This window comes from Mustela putorius, unplaced genomic scaffold (genome assembly GCF_011764305.1).
Source record: "Mustela putorius furo isolate JIRA1106 unplaced genomic scaffold, ASM1176430v1.1 tig00000592_pilon_pilon_pilon, whole genome shotgun sequence".
NCBI classification, from domain to species: domain Eukaryota; kingdom Metazoa; phylum Chordata; class Mammalia; order Carnivora; family Mustelidae; genus Mustela; species Mustela putorius.
This window is the reverse complement of record NW_025421426.1, coordinates 10,663,761-10,688,623: the sequence shown is the minus strand read 5'-3', so window position 1 is coordinate 10,688,623 and position 24,863 is coordinate 10,663,761. Positions and strand designations below refer to the sequence as shown.

Below are 24,863 nucleotides of genomic sequence, written 5' to 3'. Positions count from 1 at the left end.
CCACATCGAGATACAGACCTTTCCATCACCTGCCATGTTCCCTTCTCTTCCTTTTCATCAGCGCTTTTCCCTCATCCCAGGCATCCCTCGTCTGTTTTCTGTCTATAGTTTCACACAGTTTTCTAGAAAATCATACAAAGAAGTTATATGGTATTAGGTTTACAATTGTAAAAACGAAACACAGTATGCAGGTGTTAGCATTTCCCACCCCATACTCCAGAGCAAATTTTTTTTTTTTTAAGATTTTATTTATTTATTTGACAGAGAGAGATCACAAGTAAGCAGAGAGGCAGGCAGAGGACGGGGGGGGGGGGAGTAGGCTCCCTGCTGAGCCACCCAGGCGCCCCCCAGAGCAAACTTTTTATTGAAATTTCAAAACTATTTTTTCTAATGATTTTTTTTTTTTTTTTTTTTTTTTTTTTAGATTTTATTTATTTGATGGAGTATAAACAGAGGGTAGAGGCAGGGGGAGAGGGAGAAGCAGTCACCCCACTGAGCAGGTATTCTGACGTTGGGGCTCAATCTCAGGACCCTAAGATCATGCCCTGAGCCAAAGGCAGATGCTTAACCCACTGAGCCACCCAGGCACCCCAGTGATTTATTCTTTACAAATAAAGATTTGGGGTACCTGGCTGGCTCAGTCAGAAGAGCTTGTGACTCTTGATGTAAGGGTTGTGAGTTCACCCCCACATTGGGTATAGGGATTACAAAAGTAAATAAATAAACTTAAAAAGATTTGGGGGCGCCTGGATGGCTCAGTGGGTTAAGCATCTGCCTTTAGGTCTGGTCATGATCTCAGGGTCCTGGGATTGAGTCCCGCTTTGGGCTCCTTGATCAGCAGGGAGCCTGCTTCTCCCTCTGCCTACTTCTTCCCCTGCTTATGCTCTCTCTTTTTCTCAAAAAGGATACTTAAAAAAAAGTCTTTAAAAAAAAAAAGGAGGGGGGTGCCTGGTTGGCTCAGTGGGTTAAAGCCTCTACCTTCGGCTCAGGTCATGATCCCAGGGTCCTGGGATTGAGCCCCACATCGGGCTCTCTGCTCTGCAGGGAACCTGCTTCCTCCTCTCTCTCCCTGCCTGCCTCTCTGACTACTTGTAATCTCTGTCTATCAAATAGATAAATAAAATCTTTAAAAAAAAATAAAAATAAAAAGGATTTGAAGGAAATGTGTCAAAGAATGAGGATTGGACAATGCTGAGTCATGGGAGGTAACGCACTCCCCCTGTGCTGTGTTCTAGTCTCTTCTGGGATTGTGAACTAGTGACTAAGCTTTCTTCACGCTCCCCCTTCCCTATTCTTACTGGCTCACTAGGACCCGCATCCCCTCCAGGGCTGTGACTCTCTGCTGTGGCATTGCATCACATTCTTGCTTCTGTTTCTCAATTTTTCAACTTGAGAGAGTATCTCTTGATTCGCTGGTATGAATGCTTCTGTAGAATAACAAACAGTAGAGAAAGATCTTGAACAGAAAGTAAATTGTCTTCTTCTAGTCTGGGTTCCCCACACATCCCCTAACCAGCAGAGTCTGCTTCTCATACTTTGTTGAGTATCTAAGTAACATATTTTCAAGCCTTTTACTTCTGGTTGAAGAAGAAGCATACGTTCCACAAAGAGAAACCATGGGCATCATCAGCAGACATAGTCACTTTTTAGGATGGAGGGGAAGTGGGCAGACCTTCTTCGGTCTCTGAAAATCCTGGGCTGAAAGTTAGTGTTTTGACTTCACTTTTGCCTCTGGCACTTTTCTTCTGGAGCGCTCGCTGTGCAGGGCCAGAATGAGCCCCGGGGGTCAGTGAGGGCCTTGTTTTCAGCCTCATTTCATCTCCAGCATCGTTTTCATGGTTCTCTTGTGCTGTTTATGTAATTATGGTTATATCTAATTTTAAAAACTAGGAACAAAGCCAGGGGCGCCTGCGTGGTTCAGATGGTTAAGCATCTGCCTTCAGCTCAGGTCATGATCCCAAGGTCCTGGGATTGAGCCTCGTATCGGGCTGTCTGCTAGGTAGGAAGCCTGCTTCTCCCTCTCCCTCTGCTGCTTGCATTCCCTCTCTTGCTATCTCTTTCTCCGTCAAATAAATAACATCTTTTAAAAATAAATAAATAAAATTAGAAACAAAACTTCAACGACCATCCTTGTAACTTAAATCACTGTGCATGGGCTCGTTATTTCTTTAGGAATTCCTGGAGATGGATTGAGACACATTTCTTGAAAAACTTTCTTTTTTTTTTTTTTTTTTTAAGATTTTATTTATTTACTTGAGAGAGAGAGATTGAGAGAGAGCATGAGAGACAAGGAGGTCAGAAGGGGAAGCAGACTCCTCGCAGAGCTGGGAGCCCAACGTGGGACTTGATGCCGGGACTCTGGGATCATGACCTGAGCAGAAGGCAGTTGCTTAACCAACTGAGCCTTCTTGAAAAATTTCTAATACGTTTTGCTAGATTGTCTGCCAGAAAAGGTTTGCCTATTAATGTGTCTATGGGACCAGCTCCTGTTCTCCCCACTCACCAGTCAGGCTTGCAATTGTAGTTCTTGTCCCCATACTTCAAAAGCAATGCAGGATCCCTGTAAAGAGTTAGAAACTTGGGATGCCTGGGTGGCTCAGTTCGTTAAGCAGCTGTCTTCGGCTTAGGTCATGATCCCAGCGTCCTGGGATAGAGTCCCACATCGGGCTCCTTGCTCAGCAGGGAGCCTGCTTCTCTCTCTGCCTCTGCCTGCCATTCTGTCTGCCTGTGCTCGCTCTCTCCCCCTCTCTCTCTCTCTGATAAATAAATAAAATCTTTAAAAAAAAAAAAGAGTTAGAAACTTTACAGAACTGAGTATTACAGAAGACAGAGCCTGCTAATCTCAACTGCCAGAGAGAACCAATATATTGTTTAATGTGTTTGCCAACATTTCTAATTAAGGGCAATATGTTGAAAATGAGATTGTGATAACTTACTGCCATACAGTTTCTTCTGAAATCTTTCCATGTCATTTTGTGCATACAGAGCTTTACACCATTCTTGAATCTGTTGTCTTGTTATGACCTGCTGATGAACATTTGTCACCATTTCTGTTAAGACGCTGCAGGGAACATCATTGTTCCTATTCTTTGTGCATGTACTTATTAATGTGGGTTAGTTCTTATAGATGTGGCATGATTAGGTCAAATGGTATGGACACATGAAATTTTTATAAGCATCACCAAATTGCCACTTGAGTGTTGGTACCATTTTGTCCTGTTGGCAGCATATGGCACTGCCTGTTTCCCCACACTGTTGTTGTGACTGGCTGTGACTGTATTGAAAATATCTTTGCCGGGATGCTTGGGTGGCTCAGTTGGTAAAGCATCTGACTCTTGGTTTCTGCTCAGGTCATGCTCTCAGAGTCGTGAGATCGAGGCCTGAATTGGTTCAGGGCTCCGCACTGGATGTGGAACCTGCTTAGGATTCTCTCTCCCTCTCATTAAAAACAAAACAAAAAAACTTTGCCAATTTTATGAGCAACAACAGACTATCATTTGGGTTTGATTTCTTTTACTTGTGAGGTTTACCATTTTTCTTTAGCTTATTGATTTTCCTTTACCCAAATTAATTGTTTGTTTGTTTGTTTTGGTCATTCATAAACTTTTATTTATGTATTAAGGATATTACCCTGTATCATATGGTAACTCCTTTTTCCTAGCTTGGGAAACTCAGATCTTCCTCATCCCTTCACTTTATAAAGGTGTAATTTATAGACAGTAAATGCACCTTTTAGTAGATAGTTCTGTACGTTTTGACAAATATAACCCACACCTCAATCAAGCTGGAGGACATTTCCAATACCCCCTGAAGTTCCCAAGCACTCAGCCCCTGGCAGCTGCTTCTCTGTTTTCTATCTCTGTAGTTTTACCTTCAAAAGGATGTTGCATCAACGGAATCACACAGTCCCTACTCTGCTGTGACTGTTCTCTTCCGCTTAGCTATTAATGTATTACGATTCACCCATGTGACTGCGACTGTCAGTGATTTGTTCCTCTGTACTGCTGAGTGACAGTCTGTTGGTCTGGAAGTACCATTCTTTATCTGTTTACCAGCTGAGGGTCGTCGTTTCTAGCTTGTTCCCAAAGCTGCTATAGGCATCTGCGTTCAAGATTTTGTGTGAACATAAAAGTTTTCATGTCTCTTGGGTAAACATCTAGGTTTGGGATTGTTGGGTCATATGGTAAGTGTATTCCGAATTTTAAATAAAATCACCAAGCCATTTTTCAACACAGCTGTTTCTGAAGTGGGATTCCCACATTCAGAACCTTCAGTAGCGTTTATGGTATTCTTCCCCTTTCTCTAATCGTTGCAGTTACAAGTTTTCAATCAAATCTATTCTTATCTAATCCTTTACTTCCTTTGCCTGGATCACAAACCATTTCCATCCTGTTCACTTGACAGTGATAGCAGTAATAGCCACGGTGCATGCTGGGTGCTGCTGGCCTCGCTGCTGACCTCAGGGTCCTCATTTTACAGGCAAGAGAGCTGATGCACACACAGGCCACACAGCTTGCTCAAGGTGGGCCAGCAAAAATGGCCAAGCTCTGGCTGAATCCAGAGCCTGCATAACTCTTCCTGATGCCGTTTGGCCCTCCTCAGGGATGTGGGATCACGCTCCTTGCCCTAGAGAAGCCTTGTTGATCACATGTGCTCTTCTCAAGGCTACACTGGGATATGTAAGGTTAACATGTCAACCTTAGTTTCAGGGTCCTGCCAGGAGAGCTAATGCCTCAAATGATTTTCATCTTTTTTTTGGTCACAAAATTAGTATACACTCATTTTCCAAACATTTATTTTGAAATGATATTAAGCATACAGAAAAGTTACAAGAATAGTACAAAGAACTCCCATAATACTCTTTACTAGATTCATTAGTTTTTTTTTTTTTTAAGGATTAAAAAAAAATGTTTTTAGTTAACTCTGCACCCGATGTGGGATTCAGACTCAAAATCCTGAGATCAGGGCGCCTGGGTGGCTCAGTGGGTTAAGCCGCTGCCTTCGGCTCAGGTCATGATCCCAGGGTTCTGGGATCGAGCCCCGCATCGGGCTCTCTGCTCAGCGGGGAGCCTGCTTCCTCCTCTCTCTCTGCCTGCCTCTCTGCCTACTTGTGATTTCTGTCTGTCAAATAAATGAATAAAATCTTTAAAAAAAAAAAAAATCCTGAGATCAAGAGTTGCGTGCTCTACTGACTGAGGCAGCTAGGCGTCTCTAGATTTGTTAGTGTTTAACATTTGCCTGATTTGCTTTATTTTTCTGTATACAGGTACCACTATTTTATCTGAGCCATTTGCTTCTCTATCCCATAACACTGAGTCTGTGTTTCCTAAGAATAAGGACCTTGGCTTACATACTCATATGTATGTTTTTGTTCAGTTCAGTGATTTTAAGTCCTGATTCAGGGCTTCGAACAAATGTACAGTCCATTCCATTTTCCTGCCCATGATACAGTCTAGAAGTAGACTTAGTTATCATATCTCTTGTCTATTTTATCTGAATAGTTCCTTAACCTTTCTTAGCCTTTCGTGATGCTGATATCTTAGAAGTATAGGCTAATGCCAGTTATTTTGCGGTCCGTCTTTCCTTCTGTCTGTCTGTCTTTCTCTTTTTACTTGTTTATGTATAAGTGACTCCATTCCTAGTGTGGAGCCCAGCGTGGGGCCTGAACTGTGAACAACCCTGAAATCAAGACGTGAGCTGAGATCAAGAGTCGGACGCTTTACTGATGAGCCACCTGGCTTCCCATCTGTCTCTCAATTTAGATTCATCCTAGTTTCCCTATTAGATCAGGTTGTACATTTTAATTTTATTTTCTTTAAATTAAAAAAAAAATTTTTTTTTAAGATTTTTATTTATTTATTTGACAGACAGATCACAAGTAGGCAGAGAGGCAGGCAGAGAGAGAGAGGAGGAAGCAGGCTCCCCACTGAGCAGAGAGCCCGATGTGGGGCTCGATCCCAGGCCTCTGGGATCATGACCTGAGCTGAAGGCAGAAGCTTTAACCCACTGAGCCACCCAGGTGCCCCTATTTTCTTTAAATTTTTTTTTTTTTTTTAAAGATTTTATTTATTTATTTGTAAGAGAGAGAAAGTGAGAGCAAGCACAGGCAGACAGAGTGGAAGGCAGAGTCAGAGGGAGAAGCAGGCTCCCTGCAGAGCAAGGAACCCGATGTGGGACTCGATCCCAGGACGCTGGGATCATGACCTGAGCCGAAGGCAGCTGCTTAACCAACTGAGCCACCCAGGCGTCCCAATTTTTCTTTAAATTTTTAATGTTGAATAACCTCTGTGCCTGATGTGAGGCTCGAACTTAGGACCCCGAGATAGAGTCGCTTGCTCTAAGACTGAGCCAGCCAGCCGCCCCAGGTTGTGTGTTTTTCCCTAGAGTACTACACAGCGTCCATCTCATAATAAGAACCCCGTGCCCTCGTGTCCAACAGGGAAATGTGACCAGCTGGCCCCCCGTGCTTCCTGCCGTGAAGGAAGAGGAAAGCAGTGAGGAGGAGGCCACGGCAGCCACCGCCTCGACAGAGCAGGGAGCTGTTCCTGCACACCTGGATGGAGTGCGGACGCCGGAGCCCTTGGAGGACTTCCCGAAGCGTGAAGACCAGGACGGCTCCTCGCCAGAAATTAGCCTGCCCTATAAGTGGGTGGTGGAGGCTGCAAACCTCATCATCCCTGCCGTAGGGTCCAGCCTCTCGGAAGCCCTGGACTTGATCGAGTCGGTAATGTTGGTCATGGCACTTCACAGTGGGCATAGAGCACCTGCCAACCAGGAGTGCTTCTCTGATGGGCAGGCATCCTTCTGTTCACTCCGTCATCCCATGACTGTCTCCTGGGCTGACGCAGAGTGCCCAGCTGGGATCCAGGGCCTGGGGACACAGAGGGTGGCCATGCGGTCCCTGCCCTCATGTGCCACAGTGCACATGGGGTGGGAGGGCTCCCCAGAGGAGGTGGCACTGTCCTGAGACCTCAAGGGTGATGAGGGGAGGGTGTTTGAGGCCCAGAACACCGCAGGGAAGAGCCTAGTGCTTGCCCCATTGGATGTAGGGCGGGGTTGGGTGTGCCAAGTGGGTGGGGTTTGGTGTGCAGAGTTGGTTCTGGTAACTTCAGTAACCCTGCTGGAGGCCGCCTTAGCTGTGGATTGAACCTCGCCAAGGACAGCTCAGTGAGGGCTGCATCTCCTGCTGTGTCAGGCAGGCCTGCCATGCGGAGCGGGTTTCATGAGGTGATGGGTGACAGACCTGGCAACTAGGGACAGCGGAGTTCAGTGGGAGGCACCCCACATTCACCTTCCCACTCGGGCTTCCCCATCCTTGCTAAGAATAACGACACTGTTTGTCGAGCATCTAAGTGTCAGGCTCTGGGTTCCGTGTATAATCCACACAGTATCCTATGAGGTATGTTCTTTGTGTTTTCTAGATGAGACTGAGGTTTGGAGGGGTTAAGTAGTGTCCCCGTGGTCACACAGAGTAAGCTCAGTCTTACTCAGCCAAGTCTTAACAGGTCTTGGCTATCTTTTTTTTTTAAGATTTTATTTATTTATTTGACAGAAATCACAAGTAGATGGAGAGGCAGGCAGAGAGAGAGAGAGAGGGAAGCAGGCTCCCTGCTGAGCAGAGAGCCCGATGCGGGACTCGATCCCAGGACCCTGAGATCATGACCTGAGCCGAAGGCAGCAGCTCAACCCACTGAGCCACCCAGGCACCCAGGTCTTGGCTATCTTAACCACCTCTTGTTCCAGAGTTTGGGACTGGTCCCGGCTACAGCATCTAGCTATGGTGTCCCCTCCACTCCAGGAAATTTCAGAGTGGCCCAAGAAGCAGGTCTGATTGGTTTCTCAATACGTTCAATAAATAGCTCCTGGATGTCAGGGGCAGTCCCTTGTTTGGGCCCTAAGGGGAGAGTTAGATGAATGCAGGACGCACTCTGTGCCTGGCCCCGTTGGCCTCTCATGGTGTTACCTGCCTTCATCCTCACACTGTTCTGGCTCTTCTGCTTGATGGACCCACAGAGGGGCAGGCGGAGCTCAGGTGCTTTGAGTGGCCACTGTATGCCCAGTCGAATGCTTAATTAGTAACCAGCAGCTGACGTGTGAACGCCCACCACAGGCCAGGCTCCTTACCTGCCACCTAATAATATCCACGCTCTGTTACCGCGTTTGTGGAAACACTGCCGTCTGTTCCTCCAGACGGTGCTTGTAGGATCAGTCTGGGGCCTCCTTGAGGCTGGGGTTTGCTGTTTGAAGTGTGGGCCCAAAGTCAGTACTGCCCTGAGCTGGTGTCCACCCTTGGGGATGAACTGCCCATGCTCCTGCGAGTCCCAAGGACCAGCAGGCATCAGGGGGATCTGGGCCTACTCAGGGCCAGAGCTCCAGGGACCAAGGCAGAAGCTTCTCTCTCTAGCAGCCTTGCGGCTTGGTTGTAATTTATTGGGCAAAGGAAGGAAGACCTGGGTATGACTCAGAAATGCTCCCAGAAACTTAAGTGACTTTGGGTAGATTGCACCATCTCTGGCCTGGGAAGGAAGAAGGTAACGCTTGTCTGGCAGGTTCTTGTGGCATTGGAGACGGTTTAGGTGAAGTGGCCCAGGAGGCCTCTGTGACTGACAGGTGCGTGGAGCACAGCGGAGCCCATTCTCCAGGAGTGTGGCCATGCAGATCAGGACCCGTAAACCTGGCCTCACAGCCTTGGGCCTAAGACTTCACTTCTAGGAGAAGATTTGTATCCAAGATGTTCACGAAGATGTTATTTTTAATTTTTAAAAACTAAGGGAATTGGGCGCCTGGGTGGCTCAGTGGGTTAAAGCCTCTGCCTTCAGCTCAGGTCATGATCCCGGGGTCCTGGGATCAAGCCCCGCATTGGGCTCTCTGCTCAGCGGGGAGCCTGCTTCTCCGTCTCTCTCTGCCCGCATCTCTGCCTACTTGTGACCTCTCTGTCAAATAAATAAATAAAATATTAAAAAAAAACAAAAAACTAAGGGAATAAACAATGTCCCAGCAGAAGAGGGGGATAGTTAAGTAACTAATATATTCATATGATTGAATATTTCGCAGTCATAAAATGTGTTACAAAAGTTGGAAAATTTTCATATAACTGATATTTATTAATAGTAAACATCCAACTCGTAGGTAATAGAATTAAACACTATTATTAGTAGTATAACTTTAAATGGATAAAAAGCAGTATATAGAAATGATTTTTTTCTAAGGCTAAAAACACAGACTCCCAGCTGTCCTCGAGGGACGCATGTAAGTGGTAAACTGAGAGCCATGTGTGAGGACAGTAAATACTGAGTTCAGGCAGAGGGTGGGAGCTAGGGGAGCCGGACCTGGGGCGTCAGTGGTTAGGTTTTATTTCCCAGGCTCCTTGATGGGTGTCTTGAGTTTTCTTTGTGCTTTTTGTCTGTCTTAAGTATTGCTTTTTAAAAATAACAGCAAGCAGCTGTATGAGCAATGTGACCTCAGCTATGTTTGCAGATAGAGATATGGATGTAGAAGAAGCCTCAAGGAAATGCAGGAAAACGCTCGTGGTGATGACTCCTGGGCTGTGGGCTCCTGCCTGATGCTTGTATATTGTCCTTTAATGAGTGAATCTTGTATCTGCTGGGAAAGCTGGGTGATGCAGTTATTCCTGACCCCCCCCCTCTCTGGGCAGGACCCTGATGCTTGGTGTGACCTGAGTAAATTTGACCTGCCCGAGGAGCCGTCCGCAGAGGGTAGCAGCAGCAACAGCCCTGTGCAGCCATCCCCATCACGGCAGCAGCAAGTGCTGCCGCTCCGCCAGCCTGCTGCCCTGGTGCCCAGTGTGACCGAGTACCGCCTGGACGGCCACACCATCTCAGACCTGAGCCGGAGCAGTCGGGGTGAGCTGATCCCCATCTCCCCCAGCACTGAAGTGGGGGGCTTGGGCATCGGCACGCCGCCTTCGGTGCTCAAGCGGCAGAAGAAGAGGCGTGTCGCCCTGTCCCCTGTCACGGAGAACAGCGCCAGCCTGTCGTTCCTGGACTCCTGTAACAGCCTCACCCCCAAGAGCACACCCGTCAAGACCCTGCCCTTTTCGCCCTCCCAGGTGTGTGGACCCCACCCCGACCGCTCGCTGGGTTCGGTGTACACCCCCAGTGCCCAATACAGGGCCTGGACGCCGGCACACGTCATTCAGCAAGGCTTCCCTGAGCGTCTGCTGTGTGTGAGGCCCTGTGCTAGGTGCTGGGGGCATAGAGGGGAGCAAAACTGGGCCTGGCTCTGCCTTTGAGAAGCTTATGCTCTGGTGGGAAAACCAGCTAATAAGAAAAGCTACAAATGAATGTGACACCTGCTGTCTTAGTCTTACAGAGCTATGAGGGCATCAAGGGGGGAAAGTGTCCTCTGGAAGGCTTCCATGAGGAGGAGGGATTGCTTAGCTGGAAATAGTAGGTGGTAACTGGGCAAAGGAGAAGGGACTCAGTATTTGTTACAGGAGTCTCATTTTGCATATATGCTCATAGCAGACTCGCCAGCCTTGGGGTGCAACGGCGAGGGTGACCTATCCCTGCCCTTGATGAGGGTAGCGAGTGCTGGGGGCAGGCTTGCAATTCCTTGAGCAGAAGGTAGTATGGAAGGTGCTGTGGTTGATGGGAGCTTGTTATGTCCTGGGTACTGACCTGTTTGTAATGAAAGTTCTATTAGGGGGAGCTGAGGTGGGACCCTGTCTTCCCTCCATGTCGGGGAGGCATTCAGAGCTTCCGAGAGATGTTTGAGCTGGGTTTTGTCAGCCTGAACACAGGCATGGAGATGAGGGAGACTCGGTGTGAAGTCCAGAGCCAGGGCGAGGAGGCAGGGGCTTTGGAGGGCTTTAGGTGTAAACAAGTGCTGTGTGGTGCCCTGGGGGCCAGCGGGGTGGCAGTCTCTGGGAGGTGGAATGGAGGGGCGGTTGAGAGGCAGACCCTGGAGTTTCCACGTCCCTGGACCAGAAGATGGTGGGTGGAGGCTGGGGGTCTCACTACGTCTGCCCCTTTCCCTGAGGATGTGGGAGAGAGAGAGGCCCAGAGGAGGCATGTTTTAGGAAGCTACTCCCATCATCTGTGCAAGGATTGAGGCCAGGCCTGTGTCGGGGGTGATTAGTGGTATTTTTCTGCCAGAGGCCTTGTATTAGTTGTTAGAGGTGCCACAGTAAAGTACCACAGACCAGGAGGCTTAAACTTCAGAAATTAATCTCATAGCTCTGGAAGCTGAGATTAAGTGTGGGCAAGTTCAGTTTTTTTCGGAGTCTCTCATGGTTGTAGATGGCTGGCTGTCTTCTCTGTGTCTTCACATGGACTCCCTTTGTGTGTGCATCTGTGTTCTGATCTCCTTTCTCTTATAATATCTTAACCTGCTTCTCATAGATTCTTCTGAGGACGCCAGCTATGTTGGGGGACAGCCCATCCTTATGACTTCATTTTACCTTAATCATCTCTTTGAAGTCTCTTGTCTCCAAATACATTCATGTTCTGAGGTCCTGTGGGTCAGGGCTTCTACATAGGAATTTGGGAGGACACCACACCATTCAGCCCATAGCAGGCCCCAAATAAGCCCAGCTGATGAGAGAAGGAGGACGGTGAGCCCTGAGCTGCCCAACAAACAGCCCGGGGTGACGGGGACTCTGCCCAGGGCTGTGGACCCAAGGTCTGCTCGTGGCCCTGGGCTGCTGGGGCACCTTCAGGGCAGAGGGGGAGGGTAGTGCCACAGACTTGGCTCAGGTCTGGATTTGTGTCCTGTCTCTAGCACTCATCACAAGAACCTTTACCTCTTTAGCCTCAGCTTTCTTATCTGTAAATTGGGATGTTGTAATGGCATCTACATCGCAGAAGATCTGTGAAAACTACATGGAATTCTTGGTGTGAATGCTTAGCCCTGGTGTGAGGAGTTGTTCTACATGTTCACGTCACCAGCACCATTGTCACTGTCCCTGTCCTCAGGTTGGGTGAGGGCTAGTCTTCTGAAAAGAGTTGCTCTGAAGACTGCCAGCTTTCTTCGCCCTGACCGCACGGTTGGCAGTGCTATGAGCGTGGGCATGGGGGATGGCCCTCCCCGACCTCACAAAAGCCAGGGCTGGGGGCAGTGACAATTCCACAGGTCTACGTGAACCTAGCTGGTGGGTCCTGTCCATCTATCCTGGTCTTCATTTTCTAGTGCCTGGTCGGGGAGTGCTTCCAGGTCAGGAGGGAGACCCCTGTCACAGAGCAGCCATATTGGGGGGGGGTGGGGACAGGGGCTGTCCGGTGTCTCACCCCACCTCTGCAGGTTGTCACTTTGTCTTGTTTCCTCTTCCCTGGCAGTTTCTGAACTTCTGGAACAAACAGGACACACTGGAGCTGGAGAGCCCCTCATTGACATCCACCCCGGTGTGCAGCCAGAAGGTGGTGGTCACCACGCCCCTGCACCGGGATAAGACGCCTCTGCACCAGAAACATGCAGCGTGAGTGTGCTGTGCCCACCCACCCCTGCTGGCCCAGGAGTTTGGGCTTCACCCCCTTCCCAAGCCAGGACTGGGATTTCCTTTGGAAAAACACCTGGGACTGTTTCAAGACGGCAGCCTCCTTCTGGCCACCACAGCCCTTTGTTTTTTTCAGGATTGTCTGGAGCTTCATCTTTGCTGTTCTTCATCTTCTGTTTTAATTAGATGGTTTCTAATCTCAGAACTCGAGTCCAAGTAGCCATGAAAAAATCCCCCCATTTTGTGTTTCAAGTGCAAACCCACTGGGTTTGAGCAACCTTAGCATGCAGGACGGAAGTGGCCTGGTTGTCCCTGTGTCTCTGTGGTGCTCAGTCAGGAGCAGTTCCGGCTGTGACCTTCCGAAGCTCCGTGTCTCACCTGTACAGGGCACGTGCCTGTCTGCTTTTACGGAAGTGCTTTCATGGGAGTGCACGTCCTGCGTCATCCTGAGGTCAAGACAGTGGCTTAACTGCTTCTGCCTGTTGCCTTTGCTGCAGGAGAGTGTTGCCTTGTTATTTCCTGAGTAACCTGTTTAATTCAGGAATCAGCTCCAAAGTGTTAGCTCTTGTAATGATACATAATTTTAGGAAAGCTTTATGAATCCCCTGATCAGAAATCGGTCTCTCAACAGTTGACCTAGAGTTTAACAGATAACGTGGCATGAGGAACAGTCTCTCTTCAAGCCAGAGTTTTTCAGATCTCAGCTTTTAAGCGGATATGCTGTCACCACAAAAGGCATCGATGGTTCTTGCTCCTTTTCCTTCTCATCCCTGTTCCTCATCTGCTGCTGCTCCGGCCTTTCTGGGTTTTTTCACATGAAGAAGCATTTCCACTGGTCTCATTCTTCTATAGATTCGTGTTTTCAGCTGGTAATATGCTCCTTCTCTCTGAATGTCATCTTTAACACTAGTTTGAGCCCTGCTGGTGAATCTGGAAAGTTTGTATTTGAAAAGTCGCCTTAGTGTTTGAAAGGTAGTTTTGCTGGGTATAGAACTCATGATTGACAGGTTTGTCCTTTTTTTTAAAGATTTTATTTTGAGAGAGAGAGAGTGAGAGAGCGAGAGAGCACAAAAAAGCGGAGAAGGGCATACAGAGTGGAAGAAGCAGACTCCCTGACGAGTAGGGAGCCCAATGTGGGGTTCGATCCCAGGGTTCCTGGGATCATGACCCGAGCCAAAGGCAGACACTTAACCAACTGAGCCACCCAGTTGCCCTGACGGGTTTTTTCTTCGAGCTTTAGGGATGTTGCTCACCTGTCATCTGTCCTGTACTGTTTTATTACTGGATTCGAACAAGCTGATTATGGTGTGCCATGATCGATTGTTCTTTGTTTCTTATACTTGGTATTCTCTGAGCTTTTTGGATCTTTGGGTTTTCATTAAATTTGGAAACACTTCAGCCCTTATATCTTCAAATAGTCTTTCTGGGCCTTCCACCCTGCAGCCCTTTTTACAGACTCCACAATTACATATTCCATCACATGGAGCTGTCCCACAGCTTACTGATGTTATTACTCTTGTTTTCACTCTTCTTTCTCTCTGGTTAGTTTTGGATGGTTTCTAGTGCCCTGTCTTCAAGTGACTAATCTTTCCCTCTGCGGCATCCGGTCCCTGGTAATCCCATCTGGTGTGTGTTTTCATCGTAGGCATTGTGGTTTCTGTCTCCAGATATTAACAGATCTTGTAAAATATCCTCCATCTCAACTTGGCTGCCGAACATATGAAATACAATGATAACAAATGTCTTACTATCCTTGTCTGCTGATTTCAGCTTCTGTATCAGTTTCAGGTCAGTTTCAATAGATCGGCTTTTCTTTTCATTGTGGGTTTTGCTTGGATATTTAGCTCCTGCTTTGCTTCTCTGTGTATGCCTGGTGACATCTGGTTGGATGCCAGACATTGTGAATTCCACTTTTGCTAAGTGCTATATATTTTTGTATTCTCAGACTTTTTTTTAGAGCCTTGTTCTGGGATACAGTTGAATTACTTAGAAATAATGATCCTTTGGATCTTGTTTTTAAGATTTATCAGGCAGGACCACAGCAGTGGTGAGTTCAGGACCCTCCAGTGCTCTACCCTTTAGCTTGTGAGTGTTGAGGATTTGTAGTCTGGTCAGTGGGACTAAGCACTGTTTCCAGCCCTGTGTGAGCATGAAGTACTCTTCCCTCTGGTGTTTCTGCATCATTCTCCCCTGATCTCAGGTGGCCTCCTCATGTGTTTGTACCAGTTAGCGCCCCGGGGGTACTCTGGCCCATCTGCAGATGTCTGAGGTTCCCTCCTATGCAACTCTCTCTTCTCTGGTTATGCTGTGCCATGCAAACTTGAGCTGCTGTGGTCTCCCCGAGCACTTGATCTTGTCTCTTCCATTCCAGGTCATGCCAGGCTCCGCCTGCACTTCCCTCCCTGTGCCGTGCCCACGAGCCATCCTTTTCTATCTCCGTCTCTTGGGTCCCTTTCTTCAGCCGCCTTTTGCCCTGGGTCTTGAAGCCTGTCCTAAGTTCAGGACCCTCCACAGTGTGTTGTTGCTTCATTGTTTGAGGCAGGAGAGGAAATCTGGCCCTGATGTCCCACTTGGGCCCAAAGTGGAGTGGAGATCTTGCTGCTTCATCTTTAAATCCAGATTCTTGTCACACAAAAACTGTTTTGGTTTTCCTCCTTCCTCTTCCAGAAATTCTTTTGGACATATGCAGGTCTTAGTAGGCAACAGTTATTTGGGCTTTATTCCAGATTGGACGTTCCCACTGACTTTATATCCCACCTTCCCCATTTTATCCCTCCCCCCGTAGAAGTTATGGTTTATTGAAAGGGAGGCTCATTAACAAGAAACAAAACCCACTCAGTGTGTATTTCTCATGGTGCTAGAAACCGTGAGGGGAGTTATATAGGCCTTGGGGTGAACACAGAGTAACGGCAAGGAGCTTCTAACTTAGAACATCAGGGATGGCCCTTCAGAAAGGGAGAGCTCTGCAGAATCTTGAGAAAAAGGAACTCTAGGCAGATCGAACTGCAAACGCAAAGGACAGAAAGGTGCTTTTGTGTGTTATAAAGAACTAAAAGAAGGCCACTAAGTTTGGAGCCAGCTGGGTGTAGAGCATGGTTGGGAGAAGTCAGGTCACCAGACCTGTGTGTCTGTGGGGATGGGCCACATCGAGCTGTTAAGATTTTACTTGGTTCATAAAGCATAGACCTTCCTGGTTTTAAAATTTGATTCTTCTCTGGGTTAGATGGAGTGCTTTTTTGAGTTTTCTTCCCGGAGGAGACTATGAATGAGGAGGGTGTGGGGTCTCTGCCATCCAATGCCTGGGCTGTCTGTCTACATTTTTTCACCAACAGGAGCTGAACGTAGAAGTCTTGAGGGAGAATAGCTGTGACTCCAAACCGTGGGTTCTGTTTCTTAGGCATTTATGTTGTGGAGAAATCTGATACCTAACCCGCTGTTACTCCTTTGTAGCAAATCTTTTCTTTCTGGGTCCTTATGGTTTTGTTTGTTGGTTGGTTTGTTTTTTAGTTAATTCCTGAAATTTGCTAAACTAGCTATAGATGTGCTGCTTCTTTATTAACTCCCACCACCCTGATTTTCAACCTTAGAATGCAAACTTTGAGCTAAGAAAATACACTTTTTTTTTTCCCTCTGGTGATCTGCCCCTTTGCCTTCTATCTTTAGGTCCTCCCTACACAGTCTCGCCGGTTGCTCTGTCTCTGTCCATGTTCATCTTCCTGTTCATTGTCCTAAGCCACTCGAACTCCGCAAGAATGCTGTGGGACTGTCTTCTGATTCTCCAGTTTGCTCCTGTACTTTCCCACCTGCTGAGCCCTCCAGCTTACAGAGTTGCAGGGTTTTCTTGCTTTTGTTTTTGTTTTTAGATTTTATTTATTTATTTGACAGAGAGAGATCACAAGTAGGCAGAGAGAGGAAGGGAAGCAGACCCCCTGCTGAGCAGAGAGCCCAATGTGGGGTTTGATCCCAGGACCCTGGGGATCATGACCTGAGCCAAAGGCAGAGGCTTCAACCCACTGAGCCACCCAGGCACCCCAAGTTGCAGTTTTTTCATCTGAAGCAGTCTTTTGTCTTTCCTTCTCAAGTTGGCCTCCCTTGATGTTCTAACACGCATGTATTCTTAGTTCTTGCAGATACTGTGAATTAGAGAGGTCCTGAGACTCTGATTCCTATTCCTTTGAGCTACAGTTTGAACCATAAGATGTTTACATTTGACCAGTACTTATCTGTCATTCTTTATCTTTCCTGGGGGCGGGGAGGCCTCTCTGTGTCCTTTGTGGGAGATAACAAGAATTTGGGAAGAGATTGAGTGGATCCCTGTCTAATCTCAATCCCGAGAAAGGAAATGAAGAATGGTTTGCTGTTGTTCCAGCCTTTATCCCCTGTGGAATGCTGCCAGGCCAGCGGAGGAGGCCGGAGTGGGGTCCCAGTAGCTGTGTCCACCTTGGCCTTTGCTCCCAAGTTCCTGACTACCTGGGTGTTTCTCACATCCTCCGACAGCCCCATTAAGGCTTGGGAGTCAGCTGTGATGGTACTTCGAGATGATAGAGGTCATGCTGGCCTTGTGTAGCTGGAGAGCTGGTTTGCCCACAGCCAGCTTGCAGTGTGTGTGTGGGGGGGGGGGATGGTGGGGGGGTGCCCTTCTGGGCCTTCCCCAGCAGGCTTCCCCATCACAGTCAGATAGAAGCTTTTTAGTATCTCTGCTTATGGACCAGACCCTTTCCAGGTTTCTGTCTGCTAAAGTTTTCCCTCCCCAGTTTGTGTCCCCGCTGCGGTCATTATGAGGGGACTCCGGTATGCTAAGTACATGTGTTGGCCTCACCATCTCGCATCACATGTCTTCCCTTAAAGCTGCTGCCACATGCTCGCCCTGTGGCACATGCTGTCTGGAGAGAGCTTGGGGAAGGGACTTGGTCTTCCTGGATATCCCCTTGCTCCCCTACCCTTCTCTTGCTGGGTCTGCAGTGTAGCTGTGGGCCTACCTCGTTTATGAAGACCCATCATCGATCAGCTAACGACTGAACAACATCCTCAAACATTCTGCCACCTGGCTGGGGCTCCAGGGCCCTCTTAGTCTATGTCCTGTTCTTTCCCTTTTCTGAGGCTGGCCCCTCCTCTAAGCGCCCGATGGCGACCCTCAGGTGTATAAAGATGGGAAGGGAAGTGCCATGGGTAGAGACCATATGCCTGGGGCTTCCTCCTTGCTGCGGAGGCCAGAGGTCAGGTGGAGGGTCGGTGGGAGTCCTGGGCACCCTGTGGCAGAGTGGCTGGTATCTGTCGCCTAGCCCATCGCTCTGGCTCCTCTGCCTGACAGGTTTGTAACCCCAGACCAGAAGTACTCCATGGACAACACGCCCCACACGCCAACCCCGTTCAAGAATGCCCTGGAGAAGTACGGACCACTAAAGCCCCTGGTACGTGGTGCAGCCGGGCGGGTGTGCACGTGGGCTCCCTCGGACCCGCGGAGCCATGCCGTGTGCACAGCTCACACAGCCCTTCCCCTCTGAGACCTCACGGGACTCTCCCGACAGCTCTGAGGAGTTGCAAACATGCCATTTTATAAGTGGGGGATCCGAGGCCGAGGCGCCAATTCAACAGACCTTTCCTGAGTACCTGCGACGTGCTGGGTGGGCACTGGCTGGTGCTGAGATGCAGTGGCATCCTGCTGAAGCTCCGTGTGGTGGGTCGGGGGGCGACATGACACGCTGGTGCCCGGAGAGCTCAGCGCTTCCGGTGCGCTGTCCGTGCCAGGGGGCAGATGGGCAGGGGCTGTAATGGAGAAGGCCTGGCTCGGAGGCAGTGGCTGAAGGCTCCGCACACTGAACCTTTGACCAGTGGCTGGTGCTTTCTCTCACACACGGGAAAGCCTCCTTGTTGGGGGGCCCGAGGGGCCAGTGAGGAGGCGGCTTCCAACAGTGGGCAGACTGTCCTTCTCCCCACTCCTCGCAGTGGGATGCTCATGCTCTCCCCGGTGGAAACAGAGCTGGCACCGTGGGCTTTCTGAAACAGAGGCAGGAGTTCTAGAAATGACTTGAAGGTGAGAGAAAGGTTGTCAAGAGGCATTTGGCCTGTAAACCGGGTCTGTGGTGTGTCTCTCCTCCTGCCATTGCTGCCACAGTGTGGGGTTCTCTTGGCTGTGGTCTCGCTGGCCCTGGGACAGAGCTGATGAGCTAATGGGGTTCCTGAGCCCAGTGAAGCACTAGTTAGCGCTGCTCTCTCTAGTTCAGGTGGGGATATGGGTCGCAGACACTGAGACACTGGTGTGCTTTCCAGGCAATGGTGAGAGCGCACATCTGGCCTTGGCAACTGAATTTAAAGCCTGTAGGGGCTTTTTGAGTGTCTTTGCTGGGTTGCTGTCCACTACCCCTGAGGCCAGAGAGGTCTCCTGGAACTCCACAGACCCATAGAGTGGGAAATGGAACCAAGAGTCCCCATTAGTGTGGAACTAAGAGGGAGGGGGTTAGCACTCGAATGTGTGCAGGTTCTGACCCCACAGCTCTCTGACCTTGGGCCTTGGGCCAGGCGCTTGCTCTCTCTGAGCCTCCCATTTCTCCCCTGTGGAAGATGGCAGCTGTTGCACGGGGTTGTGTGAGGGTCGCTGTGGTGATGTGGGAATACTCCTGGCTCATGACAGCCCTCAGTGAGTTGAGGTCAGTGTCTGCTGGTCTGTCCTGCAAGGCGGGACTGAGCGTGAGGTCTGCATCCTGGCGCCAGGCCTCCTTCCTGCACTGCCTAGGACGGCCGGGGTGTGGCGGGCTCCTAGAGCCCGGCTGTGGAGCCTCACCTGGGCTGCCCCACCCCACCCTCAGCCCCAGACCCCGCACCTGGAGGAGGACTTGAAAGAGGTGCTGCGCTCAGAGGCCGGCATCGAGCTCATCATTGAGGACGAGGCGAGGCCTGAGAAGCAGAAGAGGAAGGCTGGGGTGAGTGGCCAGTGGGGCTGGAGATCCCCTTCCTGCCAGGCTGGGCAGACTGGGCCGGGGGAGGCGGAGCCATGCGGAGGGGGAGATCGTGCAGAGGGGGTGGAGCTGCAGCCCATGCAAAACCCACCGAAGCGGGCTCCTGGTGCTCGCAACCCTCCCTTTACTTCCTCTGAGTTAGGCCCTTAAGCAGCATTGTGTTTGGACCTTCTAAAGTAGGCTCTGGGCTGGGTGCAGTGGATAAGATGGTGACACAGACCCAGACATGGTCACTTCCTCCTGGAGTTTAGGGGGCAGAGGCAGATACTAGGCAAACACAGCAGTGACCCTCCGACGCACATGGCAGTAAGGGAGTAAGTAGAAAGGGGCACAAAGAGAGGATTTAAAGGGACATCCTCAAACGACTTCAGCCATGCATCTGGGCTGTGTGAGCCAGGTGGGGGACATTTGCTTCAGGTGAGGTAGAGAGCTGGCGGGGACACAGGTCAGGGACACCTGGGTGCAGAGGGCAGGGCTGGGGTTGTCCCAAGCCGGCCCAGAAGCCACACCCCTGCTACATCACATGTGTGGTTTCCTAAAAGTAGAGGGATTCCGTGTCCCCCTTTTTTTGCAGATGCTTTCTTCTGGGGAGAGGTGGGAAGATGGGAATGTGCCAGACAGGTGTGTGGGGGAGGTGGGCAGTCAGTCTGGGAGGGGCCCATGGAGCAGGGGCCCCTGGGTATATGGGTTTAGAGAACTTGACCCAGGGGTTGTGTGAGGGCTTCTTCATGTCAGATGGTGGTTCTGAGCCTTGGTGGTACAAAATGAGCATACTGCTGGGTTGGGGGTTGAGTTAGTTAGTCCCAGAGCTGACCCCTGGCCTGCTGCTGAGAGGCGCAGGTGTGGGGCTGGGTGTTCCTGTAACAGGCCTATATCCCTCAGTTTTAAGTGTCTTTGTTTCTCATCTGCAGGTGAGTATTTGAGGTGTAACTTGGATGACTCTCTTTGGGGCCTGTTTAGGGGTGTGTTTGGCGTGGTAGAGGTCTGGGAGCTGTGCATGGTCCATTTGGGGATGACGGATGGGTCTCTGGGTGGAGGTGTTTGTGTCTCAGCTCCCTGTGGTTGCCTAGGGCAGGATGGTCTGCCCTGGGCATGGAGTCTGTGATGGTGCCAAGTTCTCCTGGTCTATCTGCAACCCCCACCCCAATCCTTGACAGCTGGGGACCTGGCTTGAAGGCCCCACTGCATCAGGGTGTGGCTCTGGGACCAGGGTGTTGGGGCAAGTGTCTCCAAATTGCTGCTGGTGACTCAGGGGAGTCCCAAACGTCTGCTCTATCTCCCTCCTCCCTACCCCTAGCTGCGGCGGAGCCCCATCAAGAAGGTCCGCAAGTCCCTGGCTCTTGACATTGTGGATGAGGACGTGAAGCTGGTGATGTCCACGCTGCCCAAGGTGCTGTCCTTGGTAAGGGGTCAGAGAGAAGCCGCCCCTTTACCTGCTCCCCCTGCCCAGAACTGCAGAAGGCTCCTCTGCTGCAGGGAGAAGGGAGTCTTCCTGGAGGCCCTCTGCTTTTAGAACACTTAAGCTATGAGGGGACCCTGGCAGTAGACCTGCCTGGTGCTTCTTGGTGTCTGGGCTCTGGGTGTCAGGCTCAGCCATAAGGGGTTGATGGAAAAAGTGGGGCTTTCCAGTCGGGGCAGCTCTGCACATGTCTTTCACAGAAGGGTTTATTGCGTTGCCAGAGTTGCATTGCTAGAACATGTTTGAAAACCATGAATCTGGGTCCCCAGCACCTTCTCTCATACTCTACTTATTGGGGTGATGTGGAGAGGGTTGGTGACGTGCCTCAGTGAAGCACAGGCAGGTGGTTGGGCCACATCAGCCCTGGGAAGGATGCTGTCGGTTCCAGGCTGAGCTTGGGAAGGGTGCTGTTGTCAACACAGAGCCTGTGCTCAGAAAGCATGCCACACTGTGGATCTCGTGCAGCTGGCAGGGGGGTGCCTCAGCCAGTGGGAGGCAGCCAGAGGAGTGGGGGAAAGGGGGGAGAGACAAAGGATTGCCTGATAAGATCCTGCAGATCTGGGGACTTAGGACTGCTGCAGAGAAGCACTGGGCAGGGAGCCCCACGAGGCTGGGGACTTAGTACCGTGCAGCCAGACCTGCAACAGGCCTTGTCTTGGGCACATAAAATATTTGCCAAACAATAAAGGTGTGTGGTTAAGTAGTTTAGAACATGGGATTTGGGGTGGGGTGAACCTGGTGGAGTTCCGACACTAGCCCATGCTCTCTGGGATCTCTTAGTTGTCCCAAGCCTCAGGTTCTTGCCTATCAGAGCACTGAGCCCCGCATACTATTAGGAGAATAAAGGTCGAGCAGAACTGGGAGGCTGGCCGGGCTGTATGTACTTTGTGCAGCTCTGTGTGTGCCGATTGATGCTGGCATCTGTGGCTGCTTGTGGAGATTTCTGGTCCCAGGAGAAGCTGGACTTGCCAGAGGCTGGGGGCGCCGACCCAGCTCCATGGAAAAGGGACTGGCATTACTGGGCATCTCTTAGGTGCCAGGCTCTGAAACAGGCACTTGACAGAGAAGTCCATGTCCACCCAAGATCCAGTAGGCCGGAGGTGCAGCTGCTGGGCTGCGACTGGTTTCCTTCTTTCCCACCACGCCTGTGGCAGAAGAGTGAGTCTGCCTCCGTTTTCATTTCAGCCGACAAATGTCCTGTCAAGCTCTTCCACCTTCATGGTGCCGGGCATCAAAGAGGACACCAGCCTCCTCAACGAGGGCTTCCTGCAGGCGAAGCCTGAGAAGCCGGTGGCAGCCCTGAAGCCCCGAAGCCACTTCCCAACACCTGCCCCTGTGAGTGCCAGCCACCAGCGTGGTGTTACCTGTGGGGACTGGGCATGGGCTGTTGCCTCTGCCTGAATGCCCTTCTCAGGCTCTGTTCGCCTGATTAGCAGACGCTTCAGATCTCTGTCTGGACACCACTCCCTCGAGGAGGGAGCCCATGTGCTGGAAAGCATCCCCCCCACGAGCCCCTCTTACATGGCGTGGTCTTACTGTAATTAATTACTGTCTCTGTATTTAGTTGCTTAGCCTGTGTCTGTCTTCAGGGTTAGGGGCTGCCCTGGCTGCTCACACCTCACTGTCTGTCGGTCTGAATTTCTTGCTGCTCCTTCCCACCAGCCTGCTTGGCTGTCATATTTCCCCATGAGGAGGCTGGTGCCACATGGGCACGGCCATGTCGCCTGGTCCAGCCTCCTTGCTCTACATCTGAGGAAGCCCAGAAACAGGAGCAACTTCTCCAGGGCTGCTGGGAAGGTGGAGGGAGCGCAAGAAGGCTTGTGGCTTCAAAAGGGAGGAGTGTCGTAGAAACGCTCCCCTCTCTTCCTGGCCATGCTCACAGCGTTTGCTGGGGGAGTGCTGCCCTTGCCTGGATGGTAACTTTCTTGCCTCCTCCCAGATGACCAGCGCCTGGAAGACAGTGGCCTGCGGGGGGACCAGGGACCAGCTCTTCATGCAAGAGAAAGCCCGGCAGCTCCTGGGACGCTTGAAGCCCAGCCACACGTCTCGGACCCTCATCTTGTCCTGAGGGGCTTGGTGGTTACGAGTTCATTCTTATGTTTACAGGGGGCTGGGGGGACCGAGGTTGGTCTGTGAGTCTGAGCATCACACTCAGATGACCCCCTGCAGGGAGCCTTCTGCCGCCAGCCCCTCCCCAGACTGCTCAGGTGGAGGCAGAGCGGGGCCTCCCGCTGTCCTCTGAGTCCAGTGATGGGCGCGGGCGGTTCCTGGTGCTAACGGAACAAAGTCCCACCCCTGGGCCTGCCTGGTCCTCTCCCCAGAGCCGCAGGGAGTCCCATTAGCTCCTCTCAAGCCCTGGTCAGGTCTGGCCTCATCTCAGACCCCTGCTTAGAACAGGGGAGTGGCCAGTGTGCTCCTTCCCTCAACCTGTTAGTACGTTTTCTTGAAAAAAATAAAATTCCCTTTTTCCATATGCTCTTGTAGACTCCACTTTTCTCCTGTCCCCTGCTTGTGGCTTCTTGGTCAGGGGTTGACACCCTGGTGACTGTCCTTGGGGCCTTAGGGATATGGAGACCTGGGCCTTCCTCCTTAGAGCACAGCCTTGTCTGTACAGTCCAGGTCTCGGTCTCTGGATGCCTTCCCCCGGCAGCCCGGGGTGCTGCAGGCAGTTTCATGTGCACCCAATGGCCGTCTCAAAGCTCCGAGGATTCTTGGCTGTTAGCGGGGAGGGAAACGTGCATCAGGACCCTGTTTGGCCTTACTAAGGCTGGTGGACCTGGCCTGCCATGAGCCCAGCCGCCAGGTGAGACCGGTAAACAAGGAGGGACCAGCAGCCGGGCAGAACTTCTGGCCATAGTGGCCTCAGCTTGCCAAGGCCATGGCAGCAGTCGGAGCCTGCGCTGCGGTCCACCCGGATCATGGTGCCGTGGGCTGACCCGGCACTTGGCTGGAAGCTGGCGATTGAAGCCGAATGGGTGCCAGGTTTGACAAGGTCTGGCCTAGGGAGTGAGATGTTCAGCAGTAGAGTTCATGGGATTTGGCACGCAACCATTCGGGGGCTGAGGTCTCAGTCCATCACAGGATGGGTACCTGCCTGGGACCCATTTCTAGACTCTTGCTGCAGTGCCTCTGATTTCTAAGGGAGACTTGGGGACAGATCCTCTTGCTGGGGAACCCCCTCTATAGAGGACTGGGAGGTAGGACACCAGGGTTCAAATCTGACACAACCCTGCCCAGCTGAAGTTGCACACTGGGTCCTGTCAGTGTGGCACAGCCCTCCCCAAGTGGCCCTCGACCCAGTCACACACAGTTGTGCCCCATTTGAGCCTGGTTGAGTGCTGGTTCCTGCTCCAGAGCCAAGGCCTGGGAATGAGACCAGGGACGAGGGCTTCACTCTCCTTCCTGGAGCTCCTGTGGCTGAGCCAGACGCTCCGGTCAGTTCATGGCTAGGACACAGCTGCCACATGGCCCTGTGCCTTTGCTGATTTCCTGGCCTAGACTTCTGTCCTCTGTCCCCCACCCCCAGCCCTCTGGGGACATGCAGGGCCCAGGCTCTATCTCTGTTCCTGCAGGGCTATCAGCATTGATGCGTGACTCTAGGGAAGGTGGGGAACTGGGGATCTTTATCCCAAGAGTTCACAGGGAACTCAGTCTGTAGAACACCTACATTAAAGTCAGACACAGCAAGTCTCTGGGACAACCTGCCCTCCAGACCTTGCACCCTGGAGTTGATCAGAGGCTCCCAGGGGTGATTCCTAGGCAGGTGATGGGTGGTTGCACCTCAGTGAGCTCGCCTACAACCCACCAGGGGCTTTCCGCCAGTGCCTGCTCCTGGGTGCCTCTCCCACCGCAGCCCATGGCTTGTCCTGAGGCTCTTTCCTGTGCACCTGTTAACTGCAAACCCGTTAACTTGCCACCTCCAGTGAACTCTGCACTGGAGCTGTTCTCAGGGTCCCTCTGTACCTGGCATCGTTCTGGTGCTGAGGATACAAGA

The 24,863-nt window shown here is 51.0% G+C and overlaps 1 protein-coding gene across 3 annotated transcripts in view; it reads left to right on the top strand.

Moving 5' to 3' along the window:
* MYBL2 (MYB proto-oncogene like 2) overlaps positions 1-23,342 on the top strand; it is a 36,198-nt gene extending 12,856 nt beyond the window's left edge. The window contains exons 7-14 of one of the 3 annotated variants that reach the window (XM_045082188.1): positions 6,440-6,724; positions 9,656-10,069; positions 12,297-12,436; positions 17,766-17,865; positions 19,261-19,374; positions 20,708-20,800; positions 22,055-22,204; positions 22,809-23,342. In XM_045082188.1, coding sequence (XP_044938123.1) covers positions 6,440-6,724; positions 9,656-10,069; positions 12,297-12,436; positions 17,766-17,865; positions 19,261-19,374; positions 20,708-20,800; positions 22,055-22,204; positions 22,809-22,937 — 1,425 coding nt within the window. In that variant the 3' untranslated portion in view covers positions 22,938-23,342. Of the gene's footprint in view, positions 1-6,439; positions 6,725-9,655; positions 10,070-12,296; positions 12,437-17,765; positions 17,866-19,260; positions 19,375-20,707; positions 20,813-22,054; positions 22,205-22,808 lie in introns of all 3 variants that reach the window. The other 2 variants (XM_045082187.1, XM_045082189.1) reach the window with 2 other exon arrangements.
* The last annotated feature ends 1,521 nt before the right edge of the window (positions 23,343-24,863 follow it).